This window comes from Oncorhynchus kisutch, linkage group LG9 (genome assembly GCF_002021735.2).
Source record: "Oncorhynchus kisutch isolate 150728-3 linkage group LG9, Okis_V2, whole genome shotgun sequence".
Classification (NCBI taxonomy): Eukaryota; Metazoa; Chordata; class Actinopteri; order Salmoniformes; family Salmonidae; genus Oncorhynchus; species Oncorhynchus kisutch.
Genome location: NC_034182.2, coordinates 21,950,515 through 21,978,447, shown reverse-complemented (window position 1 = coordinate 21,978,447; position 27,933 = coordinate 21,950,515). Strand labels below are relative to the sequence as shown.

Genomic DNA, 27,933 nt, shown 5'->3' with positions numbered 1-27,933 from the left:
ATAATTCACTTCTGTTTAATTTAAATAACAACATTAAACCCTTGTTTAGCATGATCTGGTCCAATTGTGGCATGTTTGCCATTTTTTTTTATTCGTTTGCATCAGTTTCAATGGGGAACTTTTATTTTGAACGCAAACTGCCGATCCCACACTTGTTGCTCACGCTAATGTTGTTCACGACACACACGTGGCTACACCAACCACAAACCGGAGGACTGGGAGACGCTTGGCTTGGTTCGAGCGCAGCGTTGAGTGAGAGAGGGGATAGCTCGGAACAGTCAGGGCTAAACTTTCAGGGAGTGTGACGAGCAGGTCGTGAATAAATTAACCGGGTCACCATCCCCCGTATTCATTCCCAGCAAGGTAAGAGTTTATTGAATGTGTGATTATTGAATTATTTCACAAACATTGGATAGATGAACGATTTCAGTTTGATATTAGCCTATTTGTTGGCGGTGAACGCTTTGGATAAGCGCTCTTTGAGTGCCCCCAAGTAGTGACATGAGTACGGAACTCGATAGAGCGCAACGTCGCTTGACATGACACTTGGGGCTTGTTGCTGTTGGTGACAGTTGCAAATGCACATTTAGAATTTAGATTATATTTGACAGCCTAATTTATCCCAAGAAATCCTTTGCTTTTTCGGTTTTTAATGTCCGCGCATAGAGCGCCAACTTTATCCAATTCTCCGTTGGCATGGAGGGTATGGATGTGACATATTACGTCACCACTTGTTCTCTATTCTCTGTGGAGAGGAAATCCTGTGAAGAGAGTGGCACGAGACGCGTTCACTGACCTATTATAAACAATTTATCACGTTGACATATTTTGTTTTTCATCCACAATTTATTTTGTATTTAGACCCACTTAAGTCATCGGTATTTACAAAAAGTCGAGAGAGAGCGTAAAAGAAAGTTGCTGGAGAAAATTGAGGGCGTGCCTTTCTGTGCCAAATTCGAGAACTGTCGGTGTGTCTTCTATCAAATCAAATAATTGAAAATAAACACCAAAATCTTTTTGCGATAAAACGACTCTACAAGTATCTGTTTGAAGCTAAATCAAACTGCATGCACTGCAAATTCCAGATTGGGGCGTTGTGCAGTGTGCTGAAGTTAAACACGAAACTGAATGCCCTCGATTACAGTGAAATGTAATAGTGAAACGTAATTTGACCATCATGAGAGAAAGTCAACATGTTGACTGCAGTAACTAGTTAAGCAAATACCTTATTATTATTATTATTATTTTAAGTTGCTTTCAATATAGACTGCTTTCTATGTTTACCTGATATTAGTTTACAATGTGGGGCTATGATTTTAGTTTTGAACATGATTCTGTTATCGGCTACAAATGTTGTATTTAGACATACTAATTGTATCATAAACATCTATTATTATATATTTTTGTTTTAAATTTGTCAGTGTCAGATATTGAACTTAGTTGATGTTTATACTGGGGTTAAACTTTTACAAACTGGAGGGCAAATGCACATTTAGCATCTAGATTATTGCCAGTCTGTTTCAACAAAAACACCAGAGAAACTCTAGATCCTGCGCTTTTCTCAGATCAGTGATGAGAAACCTGTTTGACAAGGCAACCCTGACCCAATGGACCAATCCTTTTTAATACAACAAATCTGTATTGTCCCCAAAGACAGGTTCAGAAACATAGACCTACAACTATAGCTGTGTTACCATAGCAACTATTACCATGTTATTTCCACTTTGTTATAATGTAAAGTGCTACCAACCAGTTTGCCAGGCCTCTTCCCTCTTGGCCTCTATCCATCCTTTGAAAAATAGGTATTTTGACTTCATTGGGACGACCAGGTAAAATAAAATAGAAATGGTCATATATAAAATGTCCTTGTTTTGTGTTCTATCTAGATGGCAGACGTAGAGCTGGTGAAGAAGATGTTACGGGAGGTGCTGACGGCCAATAAGAGCGGACCCGGGGTGTCTTTGTCCCGCCTCCAGTCTGAATACAAGGATCTGACTGGTGAACAGATCCCTCATAAGCAGATGGGTCATGGCAACCTGGACGCTCTGCTGCACAGCATGCCCAGCGTGGTCCGCATGGAGCGCAACCGCTCTGGGGAGGTGAGGAGAGAGTGTGTATATATACACACACACATATACACACACCAACAGAGAGATGTATGGATGAGCAGAGAGACGGACACACACACACACACACACACACACAAACTGAGACACTAAGAGCGGGGTACCACCGGGTACATACACTCTTTAGCTCACACCAGCTGGATGCTAATCGTTCAGAATCATTGACTTTTGAAAATGTCATTTTCCAGCCAGCCAGCCACTGGATAAAATGAACAGTTCAAGCGTTCTAATTATCTCCTAATTACCAGTTCAAAAGTCAATGCAGACTGATAATGTAGCTATTCGCTAACTGTTGTGTGTGTGTTTGTGTGTGTGTGTGTGTGTGTGTGGGGGGGGGTTCTCTCTTCCCTCTCCAGATGGTGTATTTCGCCTCAGTCTCTGGTGAGACTGCCCACGTCGCCAAGCTGGTGGCTCGCCAGCGTACCTCGAAGAAGACTGGACGACCCCAAATGGTCAACTGTCAGATGAGAGTGAAGCCTGCCGCCCCTCTCGTCCTCAACGGTAGGGCGCGCGCGTGTGGGGGGGGGGGGGGGGGGGTCTGACTGCCTAAATCCATCTGCTTTTTCCATAACCATTAGATTTGTAGACCTATAGAATGGCAAATGGAGTCTTATCTGAGTAGAAGAGGCTTATGTGACTGTCACTGAAGGCCTTTTATTGTATTAGCTGAGAGGGGAAATTCAAGTGTTTTGAAAGTAAGATTTCACCTCATACTGATTCCATGGAATGCCACCTTTTTGATCAAAACTGGTTGAACATTCAGTTAACTTATCAAATTACACAGACACTTGAGCTTGTTTTTAGAATATGCCTGACCTCAATGCCCTACATGAGTTTGCAATGGGACAATGATGTAGGACAATGTACAATTCTAAGTTGACAGGTTGAAAGATAATTTATAGATATTTTGGGCCGGTCCAAAGGTACTAAGAATAAAAGCCTCGTACAAGACCAGACGCTGTACCGACACATACACACTAAGAGTTTATTTCCAAAATGCTATATCCACCAATTTTTCACATTTGTGTTTTTTTTTATCAGAAATGATTACTTATGGGTACATTCATCTATGTGTAAAATACTATACTCAGATTTTTAATTCATAGATTTTAGATGTGTATGAAAATGTTTTTGTTGTTGCTAAATGCTATATATCCATTGTTGAGCTGGAATGGAATGTCCATATCCTGTATGTTTTACTGTGATATGTGGTTGTCTCACCTAGCTATTTTAAGATGAATGCACAAACTGTAAATCTCTCTGGATTAGAGCATCTGCTAAATGACAAAAAATGTCAAATGAAGATGTTTTACATACAGATCTCATATTTTAGTTTTTATTTTAATGTATAATTTGTGAAGTTCTTTATTAAAAATGTAGTTATTTGTTATATTTGACTGTAAAACCTAGCAGTACTACTTGGTTCTATGAGAGTGAGGCAGATATATAGCATTTTGCAAAAAAAACATGATTATTTGTCGCTCTGAAACCATTAAGTGATAGATTTTAAACAAATACGTGTCTGTCATTGAACAACCCCATTCCATGATTTGACAGTGAAAAAACACACCAGTCTCTTTCCAAATTTCTTTATACAATAAAAGCTCATTTACAAACATTTCAGAAAATGGATATATCAAATCAAATTCAAATCCAATTTACTTATATAGCCCTTCTGTCACGCCCTGACCTTAGAGATCCTTTTTATGTCTCTATTTTGGTTTGGTCAGGGCGTGAGTTGGGGTGGGCATTCTATGATTTTGTGTTCTGTTCGGAGGCAGCAGGAAAAGGGAACCAGCGATACGAGGGAACACGGCTGGCAAGGAAGCCCGAGAGGCAGCCCCCCCCCCCCCCCCAACAAAAAAATTGGGGGGCACACGGGGAGTGTGGCAGAGTCAGGAGTCAGACCTCAGTCAACTCCCCGTGCTTACCGTATGGAGCCAAGGATGGAACCAGAGCCGGTCAGGGCGAAATTGGAGGTGAGCGACGGAAGCAAGGCAGAGACAGTGAAGAACTTGATGGGGAGATTGGAGGCGAGAGTAATGAGGGAGTTGCTGTGTTGGTGCATGAGGCACGACATCTGCCCAACAGAGCATGTCCTGGATTTGATGTCACCTGAGTCAGCTCTCCATACTCGTCCTGGGGTGCGTGCTAGCCGTCTGGTGAAGACTGTGCAAGCCTCACGCACCAGGCCTCCTGTGCGCCTCCCCAGCCCTGCACGTCTTGTGCCAGCTTGGCGCTACAGATCTCCAGTACGCGTTCTGAGCTCGGTGCGCTACATTCCAGCTCCCCGCATCTACCGGGCTAGGGTGAGGATCCAGCCAGGACGGATGGTGCCAGCCCTGCTCTCCAGACCTCCAGTGGGTCTCCTCTGGCCAGGATATCCTGCGCCGGCTCTAAGCACGGTTTCCCCAGATTGCCTGGAGAACCCAGTGAGGCCTGTTCCAGCTCCCAGCATGTGCCGAGCTAGACTGGGCATTCAGCCTGGAAGAGTGGTGCCAAGGCTACGCACCAGATCTCTAGTGCTCCCCTACAGCCCGGTCTATCCTGTGCCTCCTCCACGGACCAGGCCTCCAGTAGGTCTCCCCAGCCTGGTGAGTCCTGTGCCTGTTCCCAGAACCAGGTCTCCTGTCCGGCGCTGCCGGAGTCGCCCTCCTGTCCGGCGCTGCCGGAGTCGCCCTCCTGTCCGGCGCTGCCGGAGTCGCCCTCCTGTCCGGCGCTGCCAGAGTCGCCCTCCTGTCCGGGGTCGGCGGCAAAGGTCCCCGCTCCAGAGGCGCCACCTAAGTGGGCCAAGCCTAAGGTGGAGCGGAGTCCACATCCCGCACCAGAGCCGCCACCGCGGATAGATGCCCACCCAGACCCTCCCCTATAGGTTTAGTCTGCACCTTTTTTTGGGGGGCCCACGCCCTGACCTTAGAGATCCTTTTTATGTCTCTATTTTGGTTTGGTCAGAGTTGGGGTGGGCATTCTATGTTTTTGTGTTCTGTTTTCTATTTCTGTGTGTTTGGCCGGGTGTGGTTCTCAATCAGAGGCAGCTGTCTATCGTTGTCTCTGATTGAGAACCATACTTAGGTAGCCTTTTCCCACCTGTGTCTTGTGGGTAGTTGTGTTCTGTTTTTGTGTCTGCACCAGACTGAACTGTTTCGGTTTCGGTCATTCTCTTTGTTTTGTTATTCAGTGTTCAGTTCAAATAAAAAAGATGAACACGTAACACGCTGCACCTTGGTCCTCACCTTCTTCCACCAACAGCCGTTACACCTTCGTACATCAGCTGATTACTCAAAGTGCTGTACAGAAACCCGGCCTAAAACCCCAAACAGCAAGCAATGCAGGTGTAGAAGCACAGTGGCTAGGAAAAACTCCCTAGAAAGGCCGAAACCTAGGAAGAAACCTAGAGAGGAACTAGGCTATGAGGGGTGGCCAGTCCTCTTCTGGCTGTGCCGGGTGGAGATTATAACAGAACATGGCCAAGATGTTCATAAATGACTAGCATGGTCAAATAATAATCACAGTAGTTGTCGAGGGTGCAGCAAGTCAGGACCTCAGGAGTAAATGTCAGTTGGCTTTTCATAGCCGATCATTAAGAGTATCTCTACCACTCCTGCTGTCTCTAGAGAGTTTAAAACGGCAGGTCTGGGACAGGTAGCACGTCCGGTGAACAGGTCAGGATTCCATAGCCGCAGGCAGAACAGTTGAAACTGGAGCAGCAGCACGGCCAGGTGGACTGGGGACAGCAAGGAGTCATCATGCCAGGTAGTCCTGAGGCATGGTCCTAGGGCTCAGGTCCTCCGAGAGAGAGAAAGAAAGAGAGAATTAGAGAGAGCATGCTTAAATTCACACAGGACACCGGATAAGACGGGAGAAGTACTCCAGATATAACAAACTGACCCTAGCCCCCCGAGACATAAACTACTACAGCATAAATACTGGAGGCTGAGACGGGAGGGGTCAGGAGACACTGTGGCCCCATCCAATGATACCCCCGGACAGGGCCAAACAGGAAGGATATAACCCCACCCACTTTGCCAAAGCACAGCCCCCACACCACTAGAGGGATATCTTCAACCACCAACTTACCATCCTGAGACAAGGCCGAGTATAGCCCACAAAGATCTCCGCCACGGCACAACCCAATGGTGGGGCGCCAACCCAGACAGGAAGATCACGTCAGTGACTCAACCCACTCAAGTGATGCACCCCTCCTTGGGACGGCATGAAAGAGCACCAGTAAGCCAGTGACTCAGCCCCTGTAATAGGGTTAGAGGCAGAGAATCCCAGTGGAGAGACAGGCCAGGCAAAGACAGCAAGGGCGGTTCGTTGCTCCAGAGCCTTTCCCTTCACCTTCACACTCCTGGGCCAGACTACACTCAATCATATGACCCACTGAAGAGATGAGTCTTCAGTAAAGACTTAAAGGTTGAGACCGAGTTTGCGTCTCTTACATGGGTAGGCAGACCATTTCATAAAAATGGAGCTCTATAGGAGAAAGCCCTTCCTCCAGCTGTTTGCTTATAAATTCTAGGGACAATTAGGAGGCCTGCGTCTTGTGGCCGTAGCGTACGTTTAGGTATGTACGGAAGGACCAAATCAGAAAGATAGGTAGGAGCAAGCCCATGTAATTCTTTGTAGGTTAGCAGTAAAACCTTGAAATCAGCCCTTGTCTTAACAGGAAGCCAGTGTAGGGAGGCTAGCACTGGAGTAATATGATCAAATTCTTTGGTTCTAGTCAGGATTCTAGCAGCCATATTTAGCACTAACTGAAGTTTATTTAGTGCTTTATCCAGGTAGCCAGAAAGTAGAACATTGCAGTAGTCTAACCTAGGAGTAACAAAAACATGGATGAATTTTTCTGCATCATTTTTGGACAAAGTTTCTGATTTTTGCAATGTTACATAGATGGAAAAATGCTGTTCTTGAAACAGTCTTGATATGTTCGTCAAAAGAGAGTGTGAGAATGACATCTCCAAGAGGTAAAATATATAGTGAAACCAATAGTGGTCCTAAAATGGAACCTTGAGGAACACCGACATTTACAGTTGATTTGTCAGAGGACAAACCATTCACAGAGACAAACTGATATCTTTCCCGACAGATAAGATCTAAACCAGGCCAGAACTTGTCCGTGTAGACCAATTTGGGTTTCCAATCTCTCCAAAAGAATGTGATGATCGATGGTATCAAAAGCAGCACTTAGGTCTAGGAGCACGAGGACAGATGCAGAGCCTCGGTCTGATGCCATTAATAGGTAATTTACCACCTTCACAAGTGCAGTCTCAGTGCTATGATGGGGTCTAAAACCAGACTGAAGCATTTCGTATACATTGTTTGTCTTCAGGAAGGCAGTGAGTTGGTGCGCAACAGCTTTTTTAACATTTTTGAGAGGATTGGAAGATTCGATATATGCCGATAGTTTTTTACATTTTCTTGGTCAAAGTTTGGCTTTTTCAAGAGAGACTTTATTACTGCCACTTTTAGTGAGTTTGGGACACATCCGGTGAATAGAGAGCCGTTTATTATGTTCAACATAGGAGGGCCAAGCACAGGAAGCAGCTCTTTCAGTAGTTTAGTTGGAATAGGGTCCAGTATGCAGCTTGAAGATTTAGAGGCCATGATTATTTTCATCATTGTGTCAAGAGATATAGTACTAGAACACTTGAGTGTCTCTCTTTATCCTACGCCCTGGCAGAGTTGTGCAGACTCAGGACAACCTGAGCTTTGGAGGAATACGCAGATTTAAAGAGGAGTCCGTATTTGCTTTCTAATGATCACGATCTTTTCCTCAAAGAAGTTCATGAATTTATTACTGCTGAAGTGAAAGCCATCTTCACTTGGGGAATGCTGCTTTTTAGTTCGTTTTTAAATTGGAAAAATAGGATGATCGAGCAGCAGTGAGGGCTCTTCGTACTGCACGGTACTGTCTTTCCAAGCTAGTCGGAAGACTTCCAGTTTGGTGTGGCGTCATTTCCGTTCCAATTTTCTGGAAGCTTGCTTCAGAGCTCGGGTATTTTCTGTATACCAGGGAGCTAGTTTCTTATGACAAATGTTTTTAGTTTTTAGGGGTGCAACTGCATCTAGGGTATTGTGCAAGGTTAAATTGAGTTCCTCAGTTAGGTGGTTAAGTGATTTTTTTGTCCTCTGATGTCCTTGGGTAGGCAGAAGACCCACTGAGTCGATGATCGCTCCGAAAGCCTTTTGGAGTGGGTCTGTGGACTTTTCCATGTGAATATTAAAGTCACCAAAAATTTGAATATAATCTGCTATGACTACAAGGTCCGATAGGAATTCAGAGAACTCAATGAGGAACGCTGTATATGGCCCAGGAGGCCTGTAAATAGAAGCTATAAAAAGTGATTGAGTAGGCTGCATAGATTTCATGACTAGAAGCTTTTTGTAAATTGAAATTTGCTATCGTAAATGTTAGAAACACCTCCGCCTTTGCGGGATGCACAGGGGATATGGTCACTAGTGTAACCAGGAGGTGAGGCCTCATTTAACACAGTAAATTCATCAGGCTTAAGCCATGTTTCAGTCAGGCCAATCACATCAAGATTATGATCAGTGATTAGTTCATTGACTATAACTGCCTTTGAAGTAAGGGATCTAACATTAAGTAGCCCTATTTTGAGATGTGAGGTATCACAATCTCTTTCAATAATGGCAGGAATGGAGGAGGTCTTTATCCTAGTGAGATTGCTAAGGCGAACACCGCCATGTTTAGTTTTGCCCAACCTAGGTCGAGGCACAGGCACGGTCTCAATTGGGATAGCTGAGCTGACTACACTGACTGTGCTAGTGGCAGACTCCACTATGCTGGCAGGCTGGCTAACAGCCTGTTGCCTGGCCTGCACCCTATTTCATTGTGGAGCTAGAGGAGTTAGAGCCCTGTCTATGTTGGTAGATAAGATGAGAGCACCCCTCCAGCTAGGATGGAGGCCGTCACTCCTCAGCAGGCCAGGTCCTGTTCCTGTTTGTGGGTGAGTCCCAGAAAGAATTTGTAGATAATTGGCCCTCTATCTTTTGGGAGGGGCAGTAAACAGTTTTCAACCAGCGATTGAGTTGTGAGACTCTGCTGTAGAGCTCATCACTCCCCCTAACTGGGGGTGATATATATAGTGTTTTGGAATGAAACTCTTTACACACACACCGAGTTCCTGTACTGATACACACACACACAGTCGTTGTATAGACACCCTCGCTTGGATCAGTAGTCTTAGCTGGGATCAGCCCCCGTTCAGGAAATGTGAAGGGAGAGAGAGGGGAGGAGAAGGGAGATTGAGCAAGCGAGGAAGAGAAAGGAGGGAGGGAGAGAAAGAGCGGGTGGGAGAGAGCGAGGGGGGGAGAGCAAGAGACAAAGAGAGATGGGGAGAGAGGGAAGGAGAAAGAGAGGGAGTCTAAGCGGACAGAGAGTGGAGGAGGAGGAGAGAAGCTCATGCAGTCTCATCGCAGCAGCGAACAGCGGATTTAGAAGCAAACGACGAGGCGCTGATTCACATGCCAACGCAGCAGCCTCTCTCTTCCTGCGTTCTCTCTCCCGCCTCTCTCGCTCTCTCTCCTCTGTCTCTCTCTTCCTTCATATCTCCTGAACAGGGGGATATTTCCTTTCTGAAATAGAAAACCAAGGGACTCTGGGACTGTGATGCCGCTACTGCTGCTGTGTCTGCCGTCTTTGTCTCGCCACCACCGGTGTCGCCTCACCTAACCTCAGGCGGCAGGTCCCTAGAGGGAGAGGGTCACTGGTATGCATTGAGACAGGCCAGCGCGTACTGTAATTAGCTATAGCCACAGCCTATATCTGTGAAGGAGGTGGGATACGGAGGCTGCTGATGGTTGCTGCTGTGGTGTCTCATTCTCAGCAATAGCAAGGCTTGGTGAGTACTAGGTTCTGCAGAGGAGTGGAAGGGAGGAAGAGAAGAGCGGAAAGGATGAACAGAGGAGCAGGGAGGGAGGAGGAGACAGTCAGGCTGAGAGGTGTGGTGTGGTGTGTAAGATCTGGGCTGTTTGTTGTGTGATGTCATGTCAGCTGGGTTGGGCTGATATGGATGATTTATTACCAGAGTGGGGCTCAGGCTGATGATGTCATACTAGGGCTGGATCGGATCAGTGCCTTTACAATGTAAATAGAAGGCTCTGGATTGGATAGGGTGTCGGAACTAGGTTAATGGGTGTGATGTTAGCGCTGCAGGGGTATTCTTTGTAGAATATCTGGCATCCAATCAGAGCTTGGATAAAAAAAAGAATATGACGATGCCGGGATTGAGCAGATTAGAAATCTACAATGTCATCAGTTGGATGACGATCGCACTGAAGGTTTTATGACTTGTCAACCTTGCTTTAAGTTATTGCAGAGTGAACTAGAAGGTATCACATCAAATGTATTGGTCACATACACGTGTTTAGCAGAATGCTTGATGTATTCTATGATGTAGTCTATTCGCTGCACAGCAAGGCATAATGATGACAATGGTGGGATCTACAGTGACAGTATTAGTGACTCTGCTGTTTTTATGATTGACTTAAAGATAAGCAGACAGCCCTTCTTCAATGTCTTGTTTAGATGTATTATTTCTCCTCTTGCCAACTGACGTGTGTGTGTGTGTGTGTGTGTGTGTGTGTGTGTGTGTGTGTGTGTGTGTGTGTGTGTGTGTGTGTGTGTGTGTGTGTGTGTGTGTGTGTGTGTGTGTGTGTGTGTGTGTGTGTGTGTGTGTGTGTGTGTGTGTGTGTGTGCATTGCTTATCCGTGTATGTAAAGTATATACTAGAGGAATTCAAAATGAGGTCCGGATTTCGACAGTTTTTTTGTTTGTTCTACCTGACAATTCATTGCACCCACCTGGTGTTCCAGGTCTGAAGCAGTCTCTGATTGGTGGGGCAGAATGGGAAAAAAGCAGTGGAGCTGGCTTCCAGGTCCAGATGTAGTTTTGAGGGATATATACTGTACATATGTATGTGTGTATTTCCTATCATCCTGACATCACTATCTTTCTCTCCTCCCCAGCCAAGCCCAGAACCTCCCTAAGACAGCCAGACCATAGGGGTCGTGGTGTGGGGCGAGGAGGAGGAAGTGGAGGAGGCGGGGGCGGCCGGTCAGGGGGCCAACATGACTTTAGACAGGGGAGGGACATGAGGGACACCCAATCAGAAGGGAAGACTAATCAGAGTTCCAACCAGAACAAACCAACCCATCAGAACACCCCTACCACCAGGAAGTCCTCTGTGCCCTCAGAGAGGTGAGTGGTTATTGGTGGAAACCATAGACTAGACTGGTTAGACTACACTATTAATTCTAATCATGACTGAAATTAGTTAAATAAAAAATAAACTTTTCTCTCCTTGGGAGCCTAGTAGTGTGAATAACTTTCCTCTGGGGTTGTTTAAAATGCTGTCTCTGTACAATTACTCTCTAGGAACCAAAAATGAGGGCTTCTTATTTGGTCCCTTTAGGTTGTCATGCTGCTATGTAAATAGTTTGAGTTTCTTCCTCTGTTTAGGAAATATTACTTTGAGTTGGAAGCATCGCCATCACTGTGAGGGGGGAATTTTGTTCCATGGTCTAAGAATCAGGGAAATGAAAGGACAAAAAGAACTAAGACAAGGATTATTTATCTGTCAGTCACTTTCCTCTCAGTTTCTTTCTTTCTCTTTCTTTCCTCCTCTGTTCTCCTCTTTTTTTTCTTTCTTCCTTGGTTCATGACCTGAATGAGAATAGAATCGTGAATGAAGGGCGCTGGAACCCAATGGTTGGTTTAGTTTAGTGGGGCCAGCCATCTCTTCCCTCCCTCCCTCCCTCCCTCTCTTCCCTCAGCCCCCCCCCCCCGTGCTTATTCAGCAGTAGCACCAGGGATGCAGCAGCCTCTCTCTCGCCCCCCCCCTCACCCCCCCACCCCCTCTCTCCCACCCCCTCCCTCTCCCACCTCTCTCTCCTCCTTTCTCGCTTTTCAAGCACAATGTGGCTAACAGCTAGCTAATGAAAACAACTGACCTTACCCCGATTCACTCTTTTTTTGTGTGTGTGTGTGTGTATCATTGGCGCTCTCTAACCAGACAATGGACCACAGGGGAGACCGGAGTGACATGGCTGAAAGCATAGGGACAAGGCAGGCTAATCCCTCTCCTATTCTACTACAGATTAACAGCCCAATGAATCAGCATATCTGTAGTCGTACAGTCTGGGCACTTTCATCTGACGCCTCCGATCAAATGCAGAGGGACGCGCGTGGGAGCACACAAACAAAGCAGCACGCACACACACACACACACACACACACACACACAAGAGCATGGCGTGCGCACACACACAGGAATGCAGATACACATACACACAAACACACTTTTATCTGCAACTAGAGGAAAAATCTGGGTGGTGCAGCCACTGATCGCTTGGCCATTGTCAAGTACTCACTGGTGGTATGTGAGGGTTTGTGGGGTCAATCACATTTTGGCCGCTCTCAAACGCTTGTCTGGCTTCCGAGTTAACTGTTGGGGCTAATACAATTGAACAGTTATAGCAATCCATCATAGTTTACAATATTTATTTTCTAATAGTTTAATGTTGATTCCAGTCCAAGTTGCATCTCAGTTTTATATACAGCGGGGACAGAAGTGTTGGGCATATGCCCTCTCCTGATTAGGAAGAAACTCGTAGGCTACAACTAGGGGAGTTTTTCCTGGTCAATCAGGCAACATAATGTGGTTATGAAAAACTACTGGCCCCAATTATGTATGTCTGGGGTTGTGTAGCCAAAGAATGGCCTGTTTATGGTGCATCAGTACTGTTCTGCCCGGCGACCCAGTTGTATAAGCGTATGTATTCATAATGTTATGTCCCTATTGTCTAAGGTCATTCTGGGATGGAGAGACTCCCATCAGAGAGCATTATGGGTAGCATGGTGTAATCAAGAGAGGCCATCAATAGAAATGGTGTTTGTAGGAAGGCTCACCAACACATGGACTTGAATAGGGGCCGTTCTAGGAATTATTCTACTTCCATGAGGAGACCTCTAGACTATCTCAGGCCCCTAGACTCTAGAGCACAGGAGTATTGTTTATAGAGTGTGTACAGAATACTGTAGAGTATAGTCTAGTCTAGCACTGACCAGGTTGACTGAGGGATTTCGCTGGCTTCTTCCACCAAAGTTTCTGTTCGGTTGAGAAATGGGGACGCAGACTGAAATGATGTTTCCAAACAGGAATCAAACGAGCAAAAAAATTCAACACATACGTTTGATATTCCTCCATTGGTTCATAAGTGTCGGTTTAGATACAGTAGAAATGGCTCAAAGTCAACACTTCAATCTCTCTTTTCCTTTTGTGTAGGTCAGACAAAAGGATGACACTTCCATCACGGTTCCAGAAGGAAGTGCACGCTCACCTATCCAGGAATACCCAAAGCAACAGTAAGTAGGACTCTATAAAAGTGGCTCGGTGTATGTCCAAGAGCAAGGGTCTTCAAGGCACACGGTTCCAGAAGGAAGTGCACGCTCACCTATCTAGGAATACCCAAAGCAACAGTAAGTAGGACTCTATAAAAGTGGCTCGGTGTATGTCCAAGAGCAAGGGTCTTGAAGTCACACAGCATGGCTGTTTTCATCCTTGCACTCTAATCAGGGATGTATTTCCTCATTCAGGGGTGGCAGCGCAGCGTAGCGTTGGACTAGTAAACAATAGGTTGCAAGTTCAAATCCCCGAGCTGACAAGGTACAAATCTGTCGTTCTGCCCCTGAACAGGCAGTTAACCCACTGTTCCTAGGCCGTCATTGAAAATAAGAAATTGTTCTTAATTGACTTGCCTAGTTAAATAAAGGTACATTTAAAAACAAATCTGAGATGAGTCTTTACATCTGAGGCCTTTCCAGGTACTAGAACCTTATTAAAAACAGTTATTAACAAATGGCCCCTCTGGTTCCTGGCCTTTAAATTACTGTCCTTTTAAACGCAACACAACTCAAAGCAAGAACATTTACAGGCTAGTTTAGCTTCAGGCTACAAACTCATGATGTAGTAATAAAATACAGGCTCCAGGAAACAGACTATTTTTTGTTGTTGTTGTGTTACCTTGATACACCAAGAGTCTCTCGCAATGTAACACGTCGTTCTTAGATAAGCTACACCTACTTAGGTCCAGGAGTTTTTCTCTGGGCCCTAGTTGCCTGGTCAGGACAGAGAGTCACTTGACTTGTTTATTACATATCACCCCACTAACCAGGATATACCTGTAGAAGTTCGTACACATCCATGCCTAACCAACATCCGCTTGACTCTAAAATGTCTTCCGCCCCTTTATTTTCTCCTTCAGCTCCCTCAAACCTCAACGAGAGTGCTGGCTCTGGGAAGCCCAAGCCACAGCACTCCCCCAAGGACTACAACCCCTCCTCTGCTGGCGGGAACTACAGCCCCCAGCAGGTGCAGGGGCGTCTCAGAGAGGTGCTGAACAAATACAGTAATGGCTTCTGGGTGTCTAAGTTACCCCAGCTCTACAGAGAACTGTACAAACAGGACCTGCCTAGCGAAGCACTCAAAGATCTGGAGCACTGGACACACGTATGCACTGTAAGTTATATTGGAAACTTTATTTGAATATAGGAACGATAAATAAATTAAATGTGTTTGCAACAGTGTAATACCGATATTGTACAGGGGCGCATTGAGTAAATAAATGTTCCTATAGTTAGTTAGATACTCAGCAGTAGGCTGAATTCAATCATCTGTTTTGCATGAGCAAAAATATTTGCATCTTTAGACCTTTTTGTAAAAGTTGATACTCTCTTAGTCAAATAGCCAGTAGGTCCCCACAGCTGCATAGCATGCAGTGAAATATGTTCTATGATACGAGTCATTACTCCTGTACTATTGTTTGAGTGTGTTTTTTAGATCGTCTGGTTCTGTGTATCTGAAGAAGGATCTGGCCTTCTCTTCTGTTTCAGGTAGAGAAACCTTGCAGCAGCAACCCAAAAGAGTTACTCCTATACCCAGCTAAAGAACCAACACATACACAGACCCCATCCCCTGTCCCTGCCAGAGTCCTATCCCCCACCTCCGCCCCTTTCACTCCATCCACGGACATCAAACTCCAGTCAAAGCCCCCTACCAGCCCCCCTACCACCACCATGAGCCCTCTCCCCCTCACCCCCCCTTCCACCTCCCCCAGTCACACAGCCTCCCCCTCCACCCTCTCCCCCGACTTGAAACAGAAGCTCGGGGAGCTCCTGGTGAAATACAGCAACGGTCTGTGGGCCCACGCCTTACCCAAACTCTACTTGGACACGTACAAGACAAAACTCCCCGAACACGTCCTGGAGAATCTCTCGCTGCTCTCCGACTTCTGCACCGTAGACTACCCCATGCCGGACAACCCCAAGAGGGCCATCCTGTACAAGAGGACCAAGGAGGAGGAGAGCTGCAACAGGAGGGAGTCAGTGGAGGAGCGCAGGGCCAGAGAGGAGGTAGGGAGGAGGCTCAGTTCCCAGGCTGTACCTCCTCTCCTCATCCCCAGGGAGGAGTACCCCTCTGTGCTGGTGGTGGAAGCTACCAATACCAACGGAGTCATACTTCGGTAAGAACCTCTGTAATAGGCACAGGCTGTTATGGCCTGTTGTTTGGTTAAGGGTGATTGGTACTGGCTCTGAGGTCCAGTTGTTTGGTTATGGTTGATTGGTACTGGCTCTGAGGTCCAGTTGTTTGGTTATGAGTGATTGGTACTGGCTCTGAGGTCCAGTTGTTTGGTTATGGGTGATTGGTACTGGCTCCGAGGTCCAGTTGTTTGGTTATGGGTGATTGGTACTGGCTCTGAGGTCCAGTTGTTTGGTTATGGGTGATTGGTACTGGCTCTGAGGTCCAGTTGTTTGGTTATGAGTGATTGGTACTGGCTCTGAGGTCCAGTTGTTTGGTTATGAGTGATTGGTACTGGCTCTGAGGGCCAGTTGTTTGGTTATAGTTCATTATGAACAGGGCATGGTTTGTTGACCAGCCCCTTGGTGCTGTTGGAACTGGACTTACAACACTGAAAATAAATGAAAATTACTTTGCTGTCCCATAAGATGTGGTTGTGCTCTCGCTCTCTCTCTCGTTCTCTTCTTCTTCTTTATCGCTCCTAACCCGCTCCCCTCTTTATCTCTGTGTGTGTGGTGTGTGTATCTGCTCATACCTGTGTGTATTAACTCGATCCAGGTACATAGGAGAGGGCTACTCCCAGGCCCAGGAGGCTCTGGAGGATAAGATGAGAGAGTTCTACTGTTGCCAAGACAACAACAGTCGTACCCCTCTGGCCTCTCCAACCTCGGGTCAGCTGACAGCCGTCAGGGCTGAGGAAGAGGAGGAGATACTACGAGCACAAGTCACAGAGGTCATGACCGACAAGGTCAAGGTGAGGTCAAAGGTCAATTGGTTGGAACTTAGACAATGGAATTGAATAAAGATACATGACTGAAAAACATTGTCATTTTTAAACATCTATGGTGCCATGTTAATGATAGGATGAGAGTTTATGGTTTGACATTTTAGAAAATGAATTGCATCTTTCTGCTTTTTTCCACACACACTTTTTGTGTCTGTTGGCGAATCTGTAGGTTTACTATGTGGATCACGGGTTTTCGGAAGTCATCAACAAGGCCAAAGTGTTTGAGCTGCATGATACGTTTTTCAAGCTGCCTTTCCAGGCCACCAAGTGTAAATTGGCTGGTGAGTTTTGATTAGAATTTTCAGTTTTCTATTTTTTTAACAATAGTGTTTACAGGTTGAGGGTTGGATTCCGATTTCTTTCTTCTCAATGAAGTGTCTGTCTGCCTCTGTTTTCTTATCCAGGTCTGGAGACTTTCTGTCAGGAGCCTGCTGTTCTGAAGAAGTTTGAGTCCATGGCTAGCGGAAAGATCCTATTGGCTGAGATCCTGGAGAGAGAGCAGACCCCATTGGTGGTCCTGTATGACACGTCGCAGGATGATGATGTCAACATCAACGCAGCCTGTATCAAAGCCCTGCAGGACAAGACCCTAGCCAGCCCACTTCAGGTGCGCTACTGTTATTGTAATTTGCTGTCAGTGGGTTGAAGAGATTCTTGAGCATCCTTCATCAATACTGTACTAATCCATGTTTTTCAGTCATGATTACTTTAATCTTGGGGTATTATCTAAATATTAGCCTTGCCATTTTCGAAACCTTAATGAACCGTGGAACAGATTCCCAGATGCCAGATTGCACCTTCACATTTTTAAATAAGCGGAATGGGTTCATGTCTAACCCAGCCATGGTTCTCTCTCCCCCCTGTAGGTGAACAGTGCCTATATGAACGTGGCGGTGAGAAGTGTGTGTTCAGACGGTACCATCTACTGCCAGCTCCCTTCTCGAGGCCTGGCCAAACTCACTGAGATACTGGAGAAGACCGAGGCTTACTTCCACTCACAGGTACCTGTTTGTGTGGGTGCGGTGTGCAACCTTGTGTATGTATGTGCCTGCGTGTGTGGTAGAGCCTCTGTCACTCATCCTTATACTCTGAGGAGGCATAGTGGCAGATAGTTGTTTCCAAATTGAGATTAAGGAACATAATCTGGGGTTAAGACACAGGCCACTTAATCTGATCACATGACACTGGAACTGACCTACTGGGACTGACCTACTGGCCACATACTACTACTACTACTACCTAGCGTAGCCCCCCTGTTATAATTCATTAAAACCGGTCAAATTGTTCAAATTATTTCAGATGCATACAATACAGATATATACATAGCACAAGGGCAGGCTACATAATGTTACATGTATCTGGTATTTTGTTACTATCTTGATGTATTGTTGTTGACTGTGACAGTCACCATAGGCCTCTTGTTTCTTTTTCCCTGTGTCTGTCTCACGTTGATGACATAATCCTGCTCCATATTGATGGCATAATCTCTTCTGTGTGGCAGGTGACATCAGAGTTCCTGGTGTCTAGACCGTTCTGTGGTAAAGGCTGTCTGGCTCGCTACAAGGGTAAATGGTCTCGCGTGGAGGTGAGATGGATACTATTACCTCCGAGTCAATACTGTATAGCTGATGTGGCAGAGGCAGATAGATACGTTTTGCAAGCTGCTGCCAAATAGGAATGATGTCTACACTTTGGTCCAGAATTGAAAAAAAGTGACAGTTAATTTCAGTCCTTTATCCACTCTGATCATAGGAGTGTCCTATCTTTGAGAGTGAACCTCACTTATCTTATGATATCATTTGGATTATTTTATCCATCCCAGGACACCCTGGAAAACGATGATAATTGTTGCTGAATGGACTATCCAGGTTTAAAAAAAATATGAACTGAGCTGAACTCATTGTGTACAGAGATACCCCAGACTCATGACCTCTCTCGCTGCTTTCCTACAGATAACCAATCTCCATGGCAGCAGAGTCCTAGACATCCTTTTCATAGACTTGGGGGTCCAGGCCTCGGTGGAGGTGTTTGAACTGAGGGAAGTCCCGTCCCCTTTCCTACACGACCTGATTGCTATTCCACCACAGGTCAGCACATGAGAGGACAGAGGAGAGATGATGTGTGGGACGGGGGATGGTTTGTGTGTGTGTGGTTTGTTATGAGCTTGCATCCTGAGGGTTTTTGCTTTGAAACAAAGGCCTGTAGGTGTTCAGATAGTCTGACATCCTGGTAAACTGATATGATGTGAATGGCAATGTCCAACAATGAAAATACAAACAATATGTATATAAATTACTTTTCTTTGCTCAGAAAACTTTGGGGGGGGGACAAATAAAACCACCCGCGGGCCTCCAGTTGGGGAACCCTGAAATAGAGCCTCCCACAATGCAAGTGATGTCTGCATGGTGCAGTTGGTGAAAAGCAACTGCAGCAACTTGAAGGCGACTTCATCATAAACTGCATGAACTTTGATCTTTTTTTTTTTTTTTAAACCATAATGCAAATACTTTGAAAGGCGGTGACCAAAGATGGTCATCGACTTGACTAAAGTGATCCGCTCGAACACGCCCTCTCTCTAGGCAGTGAAGTGTTGTCTGGGTAATGTAGTCTGATGTGCAGTAGTCTCTCTCTAGGCAGTAAAGTGCTGTCTGGCTGACCTGGCTGTTAGTGGTGTGGGCTCTTGGACCCCAGACGCTGTTCAGTGGCTCCGAGACGCCGTGCTCAACTCTACTGACTGTAGTATGAAGGTACATGAACGCACATAAATACACATATGCATACACAAACACAACGCTGTAAATCTGCACTGAGACACATGATATACAGTTGAAGTCGGAAGTTTACATACACCTTAACCAAATACATTTAAACTCAGTTTTTCACAATTCCTGACATTTAATCCTAGCAAAAATTGCCTGTCTTAGGTCAGTTAGGATCACTACTTTATTTTAATAATGTGAAATGTCAGAATAATAGTAGAGAGAATGATTTATTTCAGCTTTTATTTCTTTCATCACATCTCCAGTGGGTCAGAAATTCACATACACTCAATTAGTATTTGGTAGCATTGCCTTTAATTTGTTTAACTTGGGTCAAATGTTTCGGGTAGCCTTCCACAAGCTTCCCACCATAAGTTGGGTGAATTTTGGCCCATTCCTCCTGACAGAGCTGGTGTAACTGAGTCAGGTTTGTAGGCTTCCTTGCTCGCCTCCTTGCGTTTTCAGTTCTGCCCACACATTTTCTATAGGATAGAGGTCAAGGCTTTGTGATGGCCACTCCAATACCTTGACTTTGCTGTCCTTAAGCCATTTTGCCACAACTTTGGAAGTATGCTTGGGGTCATTGTCCATTTGGAAGACCCATTTGCGACCAAGCTTTAACTTCCTGACTGACGGCTTGAGATGTTGCTTCAATATATCCACATCATTTTCCACCCTCATTATGCCATCTATTTTGTGAAGTGCATCAGTCCCTCCTGCAGCAAAGCACCCCCACAACATGATGCTGCCACCCCTGTGCTTCACGGTTGGGATGGTGTTCTTCGACTTGCAAGCCTCCCCTTTTTCCTCCAAACATAACAATGGTCATTATGGCCAAACAGTTCTATTTTTGTTTCATCAGACCAGAAGACATTTCTCCAAAAAGTACGATCTTTGTCCCCATGTGCAGTTGCAAACAATAGTCTGGCTTTTTTATGGCAGTTTTGGAGCAGTGGCTTCTTCCTTGCTGTGCAGCCTTTTAGCCTTTATCTCGATATAGGACTCGTTTTACTGTGAATATAGATACTTTTGTACCTGTTTCCTCCAGCATCTTCACATGGTCCTTTGTTGTTGTTCTGGGATTGATTTGCACTTTTCACACCAAAGTGCCTTAATCTCTAGGAGACAGAACGCATCTCCTTCCTGAGCGGTATGACGGCTGCGTGGTCCCATGGTGTTTATACTTCCGTACTATTGTTTGTACAGATGAACGTGGTACCTTCAGGCGTTTGGAAATTGTTCCCAAGGATCAACCAGACTTGTGGAGGTCTACAACTTTTTTTCTGAGTTCTTGGCTGATTTCTTTTGATATTCCCATGATGTCAAGCAAAGAGGGACTGAGTTTGAAGGTAGGCCTTGAAATACATCCACAGGTACACCTCCAATTGACTCAAATTATGTCAATCAGAAGTTTCTAAAGCTATGACATCATTTTCTGGAATTTTCCAAGTTGTTTAAAGGCACAGTCAACTTAGTGTATGTGAACTTCTGACCCACTGGAATTGTGATACTGTGAATTATAAGTGAAATTATCTGTCTGTAAACAATTGTTGGAAAAATGACATGTGTTATGCACAAAGTAGATGTCCCAAACCGACTTGCCAAAACTATAGTTTGTTAACAAGAAATTTGTGGAGTGGTTGAAAAACGAGTTTTAATGACTCCAACCTAAGTGTATGTAAACTTCCCACTTCAACTGTAGTCATTGTTTTTTAAAACTCCACCAGTGACCATTTCATAATTTCTTGTTAAAGTTACCTTTTACTGCAGTAGGCTAAATCAGGGTCACACAGAGTGATTCTTGGTAGTCTTAAACAAATCTATTTTGAGACAAAAGCATACACCTCACACACATGGTTATGGGCTTAAAAAAAGAAGACACCTGTACCATGTCAGATACAGTTGAAATGTATTCAATTTTGATTTTGCATCCCAACATTACACTTTATATACATTAAAGAAGACTGAAATGTAACAAAGTGGTTTGACATTGAAATACAGGATTTTCATCATTCTTTATTAATATTCTTGATTAATTATGAAAAATGTGAATAACATTCCACCCATGAGGCCAAAGGGGTGCTTTTGGTCATTGACTGCAGGAAAGGGTGACATCCTCTGAATTCTATTTCTCTCTCTCTCTCTCCACCACCTCCCTCTATCCCTCCACAGATAGCCAAGCTGGACAAGACCAAGCGCAGCGTAGTCCATGTCTACCTGTTCACCGACAAGAACTTCCACGACCCCACGAGAAGCCTCAACCGCCAAATGGCCGCCTCTGACCTCTTCAAACACCAAGGAGACGTCTTCCTAAGCAGCCACAGGTAGGGCTAGGAGTTGATTCCAAAACAGTATATTCCTAGTTCCTAAAGTGTGGAGTCTCCTGCCATTGTGCTGGACTCTCGTGGGGTTTGGATAATGGAAAAATACACATTTTTGTGACAATTGACAATAAAGTAGATGTTGTGTTATCACAGCCCTTCCAAGACCTCCATCTGTACCTCCACTGCCACCCTCACCTCCACAACCACAACCACTCCCAGCTCCAATGGGACCAAGCCCCAGCTACGACGCGCCCACTCTGGCTCGGGACCCAGGCCAACGGGGGGTACAGGCACCCCTCCTGGAACTCCCCCACCTCCCTCAACCACCGCCCCTATTAAGCTACCCCCGCTGCTGGACCTCCCTCCTGCAGGTCAGAGACATATATTTACATTTTTACAAGCTTCATAATGTTTATTTTTTTATCTGAAAATTAAAGTACTTGTGTTTTGCGCAAAGCTGTTTCCAACCTCGTCGTCTGTTGTTCCTGTTCGTTGATTTAAAAAGATTGATGCCACAAAACAATCTATGCGTCATGTCCAAACTCTCCATATCTATGCCTCTGCTGCAGGTCACAACATGGATATCTATGTGTCCGTGGCCTGCCACCCGGGTCACTTCGTACTGCAACCCTGGAGAGATATGTACAAGCTGGTAGTTCTGATGGGAGAGATGATCCTGTACTATAATAAAACAGAGGAGAAGCCTCTCAAAGTGGAGAAGAATCAGATATACGCTGCTAAGGTGGAGAACAAGTGAGAAGAGGGAGGAGTGGGTGGGAAAGGCTGGGAATGTGTCTTGGGAGTATGTGTGGGCACTGTATATTTCAAGTGTGTATGAGGGATTTGGGTAGGGCTTCTAGTAGGATAGTCTGACTGCATTCAATAATTAGATTAGCCATCTAGATTATTTGCCCCCCTTCCCCCCCCCAGGCTAAGGATTAACTTGAATAAACTTGATTAGTTGACCTCTAACCTCTGACCTCTCTCGGTGCCCTCCCAGTTGGCACCGTGTGCTGGTGAAGGGGGTGTTGACCAACGGCCTGGTGTCTGTCTATGAGCTGGACTACGGTAAACACGAGCTGGTCAGCTGCACCCAGCTTCGCCCACTAATCCAGGAGTTCAGACAGCTGCCATTCCAGGGCATCACTGCACAACTCGCAGGTAACTAAGGAAGTGTTGCCCTCCCGGCAACCATATTATGTACTTTAGATTTTGCTATTCACCTCAACATAGCAAAGTAATCTACAACAAGTGGTTCTTGTTATTGGCACACGTTAGAAAAATAGTTAAGTCCCTCAAAATGGGTTCCATTTGCTGTTGTTGTTGTGAACACACAAATAAAGCATCCCTACCCTCACTTAGTAGTTTGTCACATGGGCCTTAAAAGGCCCAGTGCAGTCAAAAACATCCTATATTTTATATATATTTCCATACTATGAGATTGGAATAATATTGTGCAATTGTGAAACTCATGATAATGCTCTTTTAGTGTAAGAGTTGTTTTAAAAGACTGATGTTTCAGCCTGTTTTGATGGGATGGAGTTTGTCTGCCTGGTGACATTACCAGGCGGTAAATTAGTTAATCGACCAATAAGAAAGAGAGTTCCAAACCTATCTGCCTATAAAAGCTGTTTTTCAATTTTTCCCTCCCCACTCCCTGACAATCCTAGCCAGATTCTTGCTTGAGAAATGCTAAGAGGCTATTTTTGTTCCTTCTTTACAATTTTAATTGAAACAATCACAGTAAGGTACTTAATTGTTACCCAGAAATGATTTGATATTGAGAAAAAAAAAAATTTGCATTGGATCTTTAATCTCCTTTAACGTCCTGATAATTCCATTAATTTAAAACCTTGGAGAAGGGAGGCCTCTGGTGGCAACGATAGACATTGGTCGTGTCTGAATACCCATACTTGCATTCTAAATAGTAGGCTGTTTGGATATAAGAAAGTTTTATAGTATGTTGAAATGTACAACATTTTGTGTGCTTTAAATGCCAAGATGTCGGATTTTCATCTTGTAAAATTCGCTGCACACTATTGAAGAAGAGAATCATCTTTTCACACCCACGTGTGTTTGACAATAGCTGATAATCAGAATAGGGGACACGCTCTACAGAAATGTATGAATGGCGGGGGAACAAGCACGATTGCGCATTAGATGATGCCTTCTCATTATGGATGAGTAGTGTGTTCATATTTGTTGCTTACTACATACGTTTTTACTAAACATTACATTCTAAATAGTATGTAGTAAGTAAGAACAGTACACATTATGTAGTTTTAGTAAGTAGTAGGCAACAGATTTCGGACACGGCCATTGACTGGAGAAATGCTTTCCATTTTATGAAATTATAAGGTACTTTCGTGTCCCTTTTTGTTATAACGCTTGTTTATTTCTAGAATATTCATCGTTTTCAGCATTCAATGCTGATGTACAGTATTCATTATTTTGGTGTAAGTCTATGTGACATTCTCACTCCACCAATAGGAGTGAAGCCGAGGCAGTGGTCGGAGGAGGCTTCCATCGTGTTCCGGAACCACGTAGAGAAGAAACCGTTGGTGGCCCAGCTGGAGGCCGTACAGGAAGCGCATCACCCCTGGGACAGGAAGTTGACCGTCTTCCTGGTCGACACCTCGCAGGAGGAGAGGGACATCTGGGTGCATGACATCATGGCTGAGTTCACAGACGAACTCACCAAAGAAGTGTAGTTGGATAAACTGGGCACAACAGTGCATCTATAGTGCTGGTTATGGCAGGAACAACTAGGTAGGTCTATCCAAAACAAATGTAAAAATATATATATATACACATTTGTTTTGGATACTTAAGTGTAGTTGGATGCTGGACTTTGCTGCGGGCGTTGCTATGAGAAACCAGAACGCTTGTTGGGGTTGCTATGGGAGACCATTGGGAGATGGTTTAGAGATATGTCACTTAAACTTGTCATTTTGTGTTTGAGAGTGGGGTGACACAGTGACAATGAAACACACTCGCAGCAGCATGGCATGATATTTTCATCAAAAGCTCAATAATATCACCCTTGTGCTGACTTACCTTACAGCTTTGCCACACAGAGGAGTTGTCATAGTGAACTGTTGAATATCTAGTCTCGTTACGGGATGGGTTCCCAAAGCCTCCGTAGCTAATAACATGGTACTGTACTTTGTTTCTCTGGACAACCCAGACTCACACCACTTGTTGAACAGCAAAGTGCTTCATTTGACAAATTCCATTCCTTAACTGGAAAACATTGATATATCTGTTTCTCTCTCTTGTCCAGGTTGTGGGAAAGAAATAGCAGTCAACATTAGCTACAAAGGATTTTGGAAACTCACCTATGGCTAGTGGCTTTCATTAGGCTACAGTGTCTATATAACGAATTTCTACTCTGGCTATACAAGCTATGGAAATGTATATGTGGTGCATTAGCTGCATTATCGATCAACAATGCACAAAAAGTATTTAACTCAACTTGTAAGAGACTGTTGTTGGTTTAAAGGCCTTTACCAATAGCCTGGTTAAACTAGATTGAAAGGTGAACAACAATAGTTAGTGCCGCATTCGGTCTGTTATAACCAGGCTAACTTTACCAAGGTCTGTTCATGGGAATCTAATATAAAAGGTATATATATATATATATATATATGTGATACATTATGTGATACATTATCGATCAGCAACGCACAAAAAGTATTTAACTCCACTCAGAGACGGTTGTTAATTGAGACACAGAGTTCCAGTATGAAGACCTTTACTTTACCCAGGCCTGTTTATTTGAATCTGACGTCATGAAGGTTTACAAAACATAGTATAAAGGGATAGTTCGGCAATTATTTTGTCCATAGACCGCTTTCAAGGTAAGGAAACCTGGATAAGTAAATACGTTAAAATCACTGAACTATCACTTTAAGACATTCCCTCTAGTGAATTGATGATGCAAAGAAGCCATTGTTATTTCTTATTTCTATTTCCCACTCATGTGACTTAGCTCGGTTTTAAAAACGTTGGTTTTAATTTATTTATTTTTAATTCATTGATTTTTGTGATTTTGTGTCGGACAACAAGACTTTCTGCAGATACAGTATTCTTAGACCAGGAGTTTTGAGTGACCACGTGACCTGACGGAGAACATTTTTGGGGGCCCTAGCTACACTATTAGAATATTACTGTACTATAGGGCCCAAAAGTTTTTTTTTCTGGTTATGTCATCTAGGTCGGGAAAAGCTCCTGGCCCTAGATACGCTGCATGATATGTTGGAAATTGTGCTGAATTGCGTGCACATAATTTGATAATACAATATATGCTAACCGGTATTTGTGTTTACCTGACAATACTCTCTGCTTTACTGTTGGAGTGACGGGATCGTTGGAGTTTTACTGAAAACAGAATAATTACAGCCCAGCTAGCACATTTCGTTCCTTGGAAGTTGTGGGAACGTACGTTTTTGTTTCCCCGTTGGTTCTGGGAACGAAACCATACGTTTTCTGACCGGTAAAACTGAATGTTTTTTAACGTTCAAAGAACGGAGGTGAACATTTTGCCTGTTGGGTGAAAGTCCATTTTTAGGTTGCAGGAAGGTTCTGCGAACGTTTAACTATGGTTCACTGAAAGTTTTTCTCTGAGGGTTTATTAACGTTCTGATAACATAAATTATAGATTATTAGAAGGTAATTAAATAAGGAATATCTTTCCACGTTTCATACGTTTAATAACACTGCTAGCTTAGTTTAACGGTTTTAAACTCTAAGCACAGATAGCACAGACACATGGGAACAGAAAAAAATATATATTGTGACACGGCGTCAGTGAGATTTTAACCAATGATCTTCTGTTCTCTATCCATGGAATTAGTCTTCTGCGCCACCAGGATGAAACTAGCATGCCATGTTTGTTTTTTACAAGCTGTTCATTTTAGTAAATTCAAAAGACCCCATTTCAAAGGAAACAAGCACTCATTAAGTTTAGGTGTGGCCAATTAGTGGCCACGGCAAACACACCTGAACACACTTAACAAGATAGAGAATAGAGAGGGTTTTGTTGATGCTAAGAATGAAATGTATGTGTTTTTAAATAACATTATTACAACTTTCTCTGAATGTTACTAAAGGTTTATTACATTTCCACAGAACATTGTTTCTTAATGTTCTCTGAATGTTCTGAGACATTACTTTTATATAGAACCATGAGGAAACCTGTAGAAAATGTTGTACTGAAATTCCCACAGGAGAACGTTGTTTCTTCACGGTCTCTGAGCAATTTGAGGACATGACTTTAAATAGAACCATAAGTAAACATGAAGGAAATGTTATGCTGAAGTACTGAAATTCCCACATGAGAATGTTGTTCCTTAACATTCTCTGAACTATTTGAGAACATTCCCAATGTCAAACCAGTTGGAGAACGTTCCTAGAACATTACCAACATTTTAATTAAATGTAGCCATGTTCTGTTCATGTTCTGAAATGTTTTGTTAAGGTAATGAAATACCAAGAAAATAACATTTTGGTCAAGTTCCTTAAATGTGCTGAGAATGTTCCAAATCCAAGCAACTATCCTGCTCCATTCCCAGAAAGTTGTGGGAAGGTTGTATGCAAAATAATCATAGGACAACCACGCTCTCACCAAGCTCTAAGAAACATATGGTTCTCAGAACGTTATGTTCTAGCTGGGAGTACTTTCGCCTGGTCCCAGATATGTTTGTGCTGTCTTGCCAATTCTATTGCTACATTTGCTAATGGAGTTGGCTAAACAGTACAAACATACAAACAGATCTGGGACCAGGCTATATTTCCTTTGCTTAAGGGTTATTATTTTATTTTCATTTTGTTAACCTAACATTTAGCCTTGGTTAATTGCATACAGTATGTACAACATTTTAGGAATAAAGTTCAAAAAAAATGAGTTTCAAATTTGTCAAGTTATTTGCATAGTAAAGGTTACGGGTTTAGGTTGGAGTCAATAAAACTCGTTTTTCAACCACTCCACAAATTTCTTGTTAACAAACTATAGCTTTGGCAAGTCGGTCAAGACATCTACTTTGTGCATAACACAAGTAATTTTTCCAACAATTGTTTACAGACGGATTATGTTACTTATAATTCACAGTATCACAATTCCAGTGGGTCAGAAGTTTACATTCACTAAGTTGACTGTGCCTTTAAAAAGCTTGGAAAATTCCAGAAAATGATGTCATGGCTTTAGAAGCTTCTCATAGGCTAATTTACATAATTTGAGTCAATTGGAGGCGTACCTGTGGATGTATTTCAAGGTCTACCTTTGCTTGACATCATGGGAAAATCAAAATAAATCAGTCAAGACCTCCACAAGTC

The 27,933-nt window shown here is 44.0% G+C and overlaps 1 protein-coding gene across 3 annotated transcripts; it reads left to right on the top strand.

Moving 5' to 3' along the window:
• The first annotated feature begins 125 nt into the window (after positions 1-125).
• tdrd7b (tudor domain containing 7 b) lies at positions 126-27,494 on the top strand. 3 transcript variants are annotated; one of them, XM_031832116.1, is made up of 19 exons: positions 126-363; positions 1,887-2,099; positions 2,483-2,627; positions 11,121-11,352; positions 13,439-13,518; positions 14,418-14,671; positions 15,046-15,674; positions 16,289-16,484; positions 16,687-16,798; positions 16,922-17,124; positions 17,384-17,518; positions 18,019-18,102; positions 18,470-18,604; positions 19,151-19,264; positions 21,449-21,600; positions 21,754-21,971; positions 22,170-22,353; positions 22,601-22,761; positions 24,091-27,494. In XM_031832116.1, exons 2-19 carry the CDS (start codon positions 1,887-1,889, stop codon positions 24,309-24,311), a joined length of 3,468 nt encoding a protein of 1,155 aa, XP_031687976.1. In that variant the 5' UTR covers positions 126-363; the 3' UTR covers positions 24,312-27,494. The 3 variants fall into 3 exon arrangements, with proteins under 3 accessions (XP_031687976.1, XP_031687977.1, XP_031687978.1); XM_031832117.1 differs by lacking the exons at positions 126-363; positions 1,887-2,099; positions 2,483-2,627 and adding an exon at positions 9,465-9,862; XM_031832118.1 differs by lacking the exons at positions 126-363; positions 1,887-2,099; positions 2,483-2,627 and adding an exon at positions 9,736-9,994.
• The last annotated feature ends 439 nt before the right edge of the window (positions 27,495-27,933 follow it).

Bases quoted from the DNA above. Each gene is read 5' to 3' on its own strand.
- tdrd7b (XM_031832116.1), top strand. From the start codon at position 1,887: ATGGCAGACGTAGAGCTGGTGAAGAAGATGTTACGGGAGGTGCTGACG. The intron at 17,519-18,018 runs GTACCTGTTTGT...TCTGTGTGGCAG, and splicing joins AGGCTTACTTCCACTCACAG to GTGACATCAGAGTTCCTGGT. The intron at 18,605-19,150 runs GTCAGCACATGA...GTCTCTCTCTAG, and splicing joins TGATTGCTATTCCACCACAG to GCAGTAAAGTGCTGTCTGGC.